This window comes from Morone saxatilis, unplaced genomic scaffold (genome assembly GCF_004916995.1).
Source record: "Morone saxatilis isolate NCDOM2014 unplaced genomic scaffold, NCSU_SB_2.0 Contig10, whole genome shotgun sequence".
NCBI classification, from domain to species: Eukaryota; Metazoa; Chordata; class Actinopteri; family Moronidae; genus Morone; species Morone saxatilis.
Genome location: NW_023339652.1, coordinates 15844182 through 15853465, shown reverse-complemented (window position 1 = coordinate 15853465; position 9284 = coordinate 15844182). Strand labels below are relative to the sequence as shown.

Here is a 9284-nt window from a genome sequence, read left to right as displayed (position 1 = left end):
TTTTTTTTTCTTTTTAATTGTTTGCTCTCTCATTCTCTGCTGATACTTCTCTTGCTGATTGTACCTGTGGGAGCTGAAGGCCCTACAGCTGCTGATAAAGTGCATGTGTGTGCATATGTACGCAGGTGCTTTTGGTTGTGTTTTGTTTGTCTGTTTTGTGCGATATTTCATTTAAACATAAAAATTCTGTCTCTTTTTTTCCTCCCTGTCATTTCTCTGCTCTCTCACTCTTTCTCTCTGTTATGTGGTATTGTACAAGTCCATGTGTTTCAGCCCTGTGAGTGGCAGCTTCAGCTTCAGGCTAAGGGATCACCTCTGGCTGGAGCTCCTTGCGATCACTCAGGCAGAGCACCAGGTCTCCCTTCTCAGGCCTGGATCAGCATCTCTAAACAGTCTAAAGTCTGCGTGTGTTGCCAATGTAGACATACAGTCTGATGTTTTAGGTTTCTAAAAAATTCAAAGCAGCTGAATGTAGGCACTGGCACATTTACTGCTTCTTGATGCCACATTTTTTGCACTTAAGCACATTTTATTTTTATGCACAATTGTCTGTATAAAACAATGTTAGCATGCTTCTTCAGCACATGGACTGACTTATTAGGCAGTTTTGCTCTGACTGCATGCTGTGCAGCCTGCTTAATCGCTGAGCCTTGTTCTATTTTCCAAAGGGAGACACCAAAAGTAAACTTATGCAATTATACACAGTACCATTCAAGTCCCTCTTCTGCAATATTACTGTAGAAGTGCTGAATTTTGTTATTGCATGCTTTCTGTGTTTCTTGTTGCATCAGAAAATGCAGCGGATGGTTATTTTCATAAAGCCCTGCAGCTTAAAGCATCATTTTCTTCACTGCTATCAGTTAGTGTGGAGCTGCCTTCCTCTGCAAATGAAGAGCTGTAGACAGGGACTTTCATGTTTTTCACTAGTTTCATGGCCACCATAGTTTCTCCTACAATGTGTTTAGTTAGTTGCAATCTGAAACTTCACCAGTAGATGACACTAACTCCTACACACTGGTCCTTTAAATTGAATCGGATCAGTATAATCCTTACAATAGTCCTTTTAATGTAAAGGATCTGTAAGCTGATACAGTAGGGAACAAGTAACAGTATGTGTGTCTCTCTTAGTATTGTATCTGGACTGTCAGTTTTTATTTGGACTCACCAGCTTTTAATTCTGCTATGTTACCAACCTACTTAAAGTGCCAATAGGACACTCCAGGGCCTTTCTTATCAGTTGCAGGTTTTCCTGTCATTGACTGATACAGAATCAGTGTGACAAAGTAAATGACCTGACTTGTTCTTAAAGTATGTTTGATAGTTTAAAAGAAAACACAGGACATACTGACTGATAGAGATGAGAAGTTTGTCTATCCCAGATGCATCAGAGCTACTTCTATTCCCCAAAGGAATGAAACAGCACTGTAAGCATTGTAGGGAGATAGTTTCAAGATGTTTTTTAACCAGGCTACACGTCGATCAGTCCTTCTATTTGTTTAGTTTTATTAAGCAAAGCTCTTAAAGACAAAACGGAACATATTGTATGAAATATGTTGGTTTTTTTTCCCCACTGGGGGTTTTGACCACTTCAGGATTCCACTCTTTAAAAAAAACTTTTCCTCTCCGACATCTCGGCTCCATCTGCGATACAGACGCGAGTGACATATTCAGCGTAGCAAATCGATTATCTTTGTTAAAGGACATCACGACAGCTTTCGGGCAGGGAGACAGAAAGACACTGAGTTGTTAGAATCCATTCAAAGTTTTTTTTTTTCTTTCCTTCTTAATATTGACTCAGAACAAGCTATGAATGGAAGCGCCCACGGCCCTCTGATATAAGCAGTGCCCACTTTTTCAGCAGTACCTACCTTTAATCCCACGTATTTTTTGTGTAAAGTTCCCCGCCGTTTGTCAGCTCTGAGACTCTGTGTTGGTTTTGCACTGTTTCTTATCTTTTTATCCCTTGATCAGACATTTTGATTAGATTCTACTTTACCTGGATGCAGTCTAGTCACAACATGCAAACAAACAATATAAAGAGATTGTGAGGGAGCAAAATATGTATATATACAGGTATGGACCACCTAGACTGTGACCTGAAATGTGATATTTGGAATCAGTTCATAAAAATCACATCATAACCACAACAGTTAAGATTAATGAAATAGATCTAAGTTGCCATAAATCTTGTCATCATCCTTGAACCAGATGTTAGATCTGTTTTTGAAATAACTTACCAACAACCAGATGGCCGAAAGCATCTGGCAAAGTGCATAAAAAGATGCAATGTATCGTTATTGTACAATAACAACAGGTTTTTGATAAGCTGATTCTTTGTGCTCAAGGGAGTTGTGAAAATCCTCCAGCTGCAGCATGGCAAATCAACATTTGACACTGGCAGCTTTGACTTAGTCGAGAGAAAAAGATAATGCCAAAATGTGTTTGTGTGTGTGTCGGAGAGTAGAGGGAATATCTGAAAGCACAAACCTCCTTGGTAAGCCTTTGTTTCTCTATACAGCGTCAGTAAAGAAATGAATAGTGACTGTACATGTAGGAAGATGAGAGAGAGGGAGGACACAATGAGCCATCACATGTCTCCAATGTATATTTTCATGCAATACCGAGTGCTGACAGACCTCAATCAACCTGTCACGAAGCAAACCTTTGTGGCTTTTTGTATTCTGTCACGTAATTCCACCAAAACTCAAAGTTCACCTCCTTCTTTCATCCTTCTTCCTCAGCCCACTAGGGAACACACACACCGTCTTATAGCACTCTCTTGATCTCACTTCATCTTACACACTGACACACACTGAGCCCAGGGTCAGTATTCATGACACAATGGAAGAACTCTTTCAACTTGGAGTGAGCCAAACTTTCTTTGCCTAACTGTACGGAGTCTATACTGTGCAGCTCAAGGCCGGACTCGTGGTCTTTCATCTGTGGGTTTGAGTCAGAGTTGTTTTCGCTTCCAGCGGGGGTTTCACACCATCCAGAGTTCAAATTTAAAGGACAGGTTCACATCATTTCAAGTTTGCCTTAAAACAGCACTCACATGCCCACATCTGCATTTAAAGAGTTTTTCCTTTTGTCCATACTGTCCTGCAAAGAGATCCCTTTTCTAATGATTTCAATGGAAGTGAAGGTTCAGCAGCCTGAATTAGACACATCAACTGGATATCTTCCAAAGTTATAGTCTTTTTAGTACCAAATTCCTTCTTTGTTTGCCCACTGAAACACAAAGGGGGGAATACTGTACAAAAAAAAATAATTAAGGAAGATAACATTTGAACTTAAAGATCCTAAATTCCAGAATATATGAATGTGTTTTCCTGCTGGACACAAGATGTCTCCTACTTCACTACAAAGTCCATTCTCAGTGGATGTGCACTGGTGGATGAAGTTGTGTACGGGACCAGGACTGACTTCACAAATCATGCTCTTAGGCCCCGCCACTTAAAATCAGGGATGTCAAACTCTGCACATACAGCATTCTGCACAGTGAAGATCAAACAGCCAACTGAAGAAGAGAAACAGATTTGAGTGAAAGGGGACTTTAAGAATATATTTTTACTGAATAAGGTCTCTGGATTTTGTCCTCAGGCACTTACACTGAAATCGCTTTAGGAAAGGAACCCTTTCACGGGGTGGCATGGTGAAGAAGAGGAACAATTACAGTGACCAATAACTCATTGAATGTACATTAAGGGCATGAGAGTAAAATGTGACCCTATTCTTTAAAGCCCAGATTTTTCTGCAACAGGAGAAAATCTGCCTTTATTTATCCAAAACGTGCCTTGTGTGAGGCAAAGCTGCTCTAAAAGCAGAAATAAGTTCAATCTCAGGGGAGTGGAGACAAACATTGTTTTTGGGTAAGTAATATTGTGTTGTCCTGGTGACAAATAAAAATTATTTCATGCTCCTGCCACTGACATTTAACTCGACTGTAGCCCCGAGAGGACCTCTGCCTCAAGGGATTTCTAGGTTAAACTTCAGTATGTTATCTTACCGTCCAAACTCTCTCCTGCAGGTTACCAGGCCCCTCCAGAGTACCTGCTGCAGGCAGCGGGGCCTCCAGGAGCCCGGGCTCATCCAACCTCAACCGTCGCAGCCAGAGCTTCAACAGCATCGACAAGAGCAAGCCTCTTCAGTATGCCAGCGGCAACGACAGAGGTAAGCACGGCATATTATTCTCTTTAATACCATAATACTGCAACACTTTTAGAAGCCGAGACCCTGATTGTGTTAGAAAGATGGAGTTGGGTGAAGTTGATGGTACTGGAGGAAGGTAGGACCTATTTCACATTCTCCATCCCGACCACTTGGTGGCGCCACCGACTCAAACAGACGAGCCGAGGGCTGCAGAGAAGCCCATTCCCTCACTTCACCAGTGTTAACCAGTCTGCTGAATCATCCCCAGTTCTTTATTCCAAGTGAGTTATAATGGATGCCATTAAGTGGAGGCGCCGACACATTTTCACAGCGTGCCGAGAGAGAAGACCGAAGGGGCAAATTCAGCCTGATGCTCTGTCAAGCATGATGAAGCAAATGAGGGTGATTATGTTTTAGAGAGAAGGGTTTCACAGTAGCTGAGAGTTAGAGTGTATGGCAGTTTATTCAACGCAAAACTGATTGTTCACAAATAAATAGTTGTTTTAACAGCCTCTTTCTGTTGCAAAGAGTAAATATATCAGCTCGCAGTGTTTTAATTACTTAATATCTTTGCTGTTGGCTCACCCACTGTACCTCTAATCGCTTTAAGATTTCCTTTTGGCTTATTCAGAAGATTCATCATGACTCATTGGCTCATGCAGTGGCAATAATTAAAACCAATTGCTCACAGTCATTTTAATAATTAAAACCATTCCTGACGAGTATATGACATTATAATGGCAACCCTTTGCTTTGGCTCGCAGTGCAGGCAATCACAAAATGTTTTCCAACATTTAATCTTCGGTCACTGACATGATTTAGTCTGTAGAGCTGAGAGGAGCTCAGTGGGAGGTGATGGAGGTGGAGTAGAAATGCAGTCAGTGGCATTGGGCAGCAGTAAAACAAAAAGAAAAGCCTCCAGCCTCTTCTTTTTGAATCTGTCTTTCTCTCCTACTTTCAAGCCTAAAAGTTCGTGCAAGATGTGCACTCGGCCTTCCTTTTTTTGTCTAAAGCTTCAAACTCTTCAACTAGAGGGCCAAGGAAGGCATGGTGAGGAATGATGGAAATGAGAGGGTGGACAGGGAGTGTGTGATCAAGTGTTTGTAGCTAAAAAGAGAGCAATGAGGAAGCGGAAACTATAGAGAAACTGATATGTTGTATCATTCTTGTGCTTTAGTTTAAAAATCAGTCATTTGTCCCTCAGCAAACCTTATTATAAGGCATCTAGTCAATCCATTTGAAGAGGTCCTTTTCCGGTCCATTCACAGAGTGGAGTTGAATCCTGCCAAAAGACAAACATTGAGTTTGCAAAGATAAGACACCAGACGTTGGAGCCTCACTGCAGGAGAGGTGAAACGGTGTTTTGGTCTAAAGTAAAAGGAGAAAAAAAAAATCAATTGTGGGGAAATGTCAGCAATGCAGACAGAACCTTCTGGGCAAACGCAGGTAGTGCAGAGAGCAGAAGACAGAAACAGAAACAGGAAGTGTCTGCCACAAGCCATTTGAGTTTATTTTCTCTCCTACAGATAGTTTCATTTGCTCCTGTCATGTTACACAGTCTCTTGTTTAATCTTACATCCTTTTATCTTGCTTTACTTGTGGCTTTGCAAGTCTTTACTTTTTTATAGACAAATGCATTATTCAGAAATGAACAGATCTGTGTTCTGAGCAGATGCAAACAGCATCTGAATTCTCAGATTTGTCAAATTGTAAACAAATACAAAAAACACTAAATGAGGTTCTTCCATCGGTGGAACTATTTTTTAGATACCATGTATTAAAAAAACAATTTTATCGTTTGATAGCATTGATAGATACACTTTTATTTTCTTTTAGCCATAGTAACATTGCAGAAGTTTTTTGGTATCGGGACAGCTTTAAATGGAACCTTAATAACTTTTCATCAGTTTTCTGCAGTAGTTTTGCAGCGCAGCATAAAGCTTGACAGATGTTGCTCAGGTGTTATTTTTTACCTCAGATGAAGCCTGAACCTTGACAGAAGACAGGATAAAGTCAGGGATCATCTCAGAAGTGCATGAAAAATAGCCTAGAGAGCTTTTAGACGTTTGCCAATATCTTTCCTCAGTTTTTCTTTTCAAAGACATTTCTGACCAATTGTATTTTCATACCTCCTGTTTTATACAGAACCTCCAGTTTTAAAAGAACAATATGCAGTGTGTCTTACTGTTACAAATTAAAATACTTAAAGGATTAGATAATTTGTAATTTAAAATAAGTTTTTCACTTCCTGTAATATTTTGTTTCAATATCAGCCTGCCAACATAACATAGCGCATTCACACATCCATAATTAGTTACAAGCTAAAATGTTATAGTAAGTAGTAGTAGTAACCAAAGGTAATGGAATGGTTCCACACTGCAACTATGGCTCCAAACAGGAACTATTGGGAAGAGAAGTGTGGACCAGGATTCAACAACAAACAATAAATAATCTTCTTATGAGGAATAAACCTGCCTCCTGTATGAACTGTCTGCAGCTGAATAGGGTCGGTGTATAAGCCACTGTATTTCATAATGGTGGCACTCAGAGACCCTGATATTTTCTCAGGTGTAAAAAGTTTAAGAAACAGTGGCCTATACTACTTCTAGCTTCTGATGTACTTCCACTATGAATCCAACCACTGTGACATAAACAGATGCCACTAAAGGGGGATACACATGGCTGAAAGTCTTGTTTTTGTTTGTTTGTTTCCATAACCTTGGCACCTAGGCGTGTATGGCCTCATGGAGATGACGTGAACCCATTGTCTTGTGTCACACACAGTGAAGCTCTGACCAAAGAGAGCAAGATCTCAAAGGGCACCAAGAGCATTGCATCATTCTTGTTGCCATGCAACTATCTAATTAGCTTTAGCCAATTAAACTGAAGCATCAAAGGGACTGAATGCTGAAAGTTGGCAATTGCTCTGCTTGTTGTTAGTAGGGAGGCGATCTAGCAAGGCAATAATGTATTATCTGTCTGACAGTGATGTAATGGGGAGGGCAGCTAAAGTTCAAAAGCATTGTACTTAGAGTGTGACCAAATACATCCACAACAAGGCAGAGTGTGCACCAGAAGTGTGTGTCCATGCATCTGTGTGCATGTTATTTCAAACATGTATAACACACACTTATATCCAGACTCTCAGTTTCTGTCATCTGTCATGTAGTCACAAAAAGCATGCGTGTGTGTGTTTGTTAACAGAGGGTCCAGCACCGCCCAGAAGAAGTGACATTTCATTCCTTGGCCGCTGAGGCAAAAAAAGAAAAAGAAGAGTCTGTTGCCATGGCAACGACAAGTCACTGCGCGGTGAAAAGTGTGGTGTTGGCGCGGCAAAACAGCCTCGGGGGGGTGGGGTAAGGAGGAGCAGGGGAGGGGAGGGGGGGATCTCTAAAGACGGGGTTAATTGACTGGACACACACACACACCCAGAGACACCAAATGCTTGTAACCTCTTTCATTCACATTCATAAACTGCCTTGAGGGCCACTGCTCTATCTATAAAGACAAGGAGTGATACAGAGGACACACACGCACGAACAAACACACAAACGGATGCTCTCTCATCCACGTTTGTGTCAGTATCAGATGGCTGTCTGACAAACACACACACGAAGAAATACATAATTGTTTCTTAACACAAGCGGATCTGTGAGTTTCTGCTGGTCTCCTCTGCTGGTCTGAGATCAGAAGGGTCTGCATGCAGACGTATCTCAGCTTTCTAACCTGCTGCCTCACTACAGGAGAACAGGAGAGTGTCTGCCAGTTCATTGTCCTTTTTAAATATGCAGAAATAAGGTTCATATACAGGAAAGTGGAGGTTCTGCTGTTGTGCAAACACCTTTTCACACAGCTCACCGACACATTCAGAGATGACGAATGAGCACTTTTGTGCATGCTTGAAATATCAAAAATGTGCCTGCATAGATTTAAATCACACATCCACATGTGCACATTCTTTATGGCATACTCAGTAATTAAATACAGAACGATTTAAAATAAAGATCCCCTCTAGTGTGCAGGTAACTAGTAATAGCTGAGGAGTGGTAGTAAATGTTGGGTGTAAAACTATTTTAGATTTATCTCAGGTGTTTAAATGTATACAATATTTATGGCTTAGTATATTTTTAATGCTTCAATCAAATAGATACTGTATATATGTACAGATGATGGATCGATATGATTTAGCAGCCAGCTGGTTTTATTGGATTGCTTCCTGAACTGATTTCAGCAGGATATTCATGATGCAATCAGCTTCAGCAGCAGTAGTTGTACACCTGTTGATTGGCCACAGACATAAAATGCAGTCTATAAAATAAACACCAGAAGTTTCACAGAAACTGTAGTGAATTTACTCTTTTAGTGCTGCGTTAATGGTGAAAAAAGAATGTACAATAAATGCCTGTCTTGAATGAAGACATATGGAGCCCTGGCCATTACTAGACATTTTCTACACCACAATGTACAGAAAAGTCTCTGTCAGAGCCTGACAGATTGCACTTTTCGTTCCGGATCTGACACAGTGCACTGAGGCGTTTTCAAGCATGTTTTAAGGTTTTAGAGAATGTTGTCAGAAGTGTACGCCGGTTAAAGTCTCTCGGCCCCGGCCACAGCTGAAGCTGAACTCCCACTCCCCTCTGCCTGCCTGAAGGGGCTTTAAACTGCAGACTGGAGGTGACTCACAGCCAGCTGAACCCTGCTCGCTGTGCTGACTGACAGCCAGACAGACACTCAGTCTAATGGTGCATAACTTCATGCTGTCACTCTGTCACCCTCCTCTCTTTATTTCCGCCTCATCTCTAATTCTGCCTGCCTTTTTTGTCTCTATTTATCTGCCTCTCTTTCCCTCTCATAACTCGTATGCAGTCTTGTCTGTCTGTGTCCGCCTGTCTTCAGTTGTGTCCATCTTCCTGAAATACTATACTTATATCTGTCAGGTAGTGGATCTTGTGTGTGTCTGTGTGTTTGTAAGAGAGAAAGAGGGAGGGAAAGAGAAGTGCCAATGGCTTGAGTATAAACCAGCCAGGAAAAGTGGGGTGTGTGTGTAAAGGTCATTTCTTGGTGGCAGACACTAAAACATTTATTTTACACGCATGATGGATGTTTATGTGATGTGTGTGTGTGTGTGCGTG

The 9284-nt window shown here is 41.2% G+C and overlaps 1 protein-coding gene across 1 annotated transcript in view; it reads left to right on the top strand.

Moving 5' to 3' along the window:
- The window catches only part of nav3 (neuron navigator 3), a gene marked incomplete in the record, with an annotated part of 202937 nt that overhangs the window by 96186 nt on the left and 97467 nt on the right, over positions 1–9284 (top strand). The window contains 1 exon segment of the mRNA XM_035678645.1: positions 4031–4173. Coding sequence (XP_035534538.1) covers positions 4031–4173 — 143 coding nt within the window.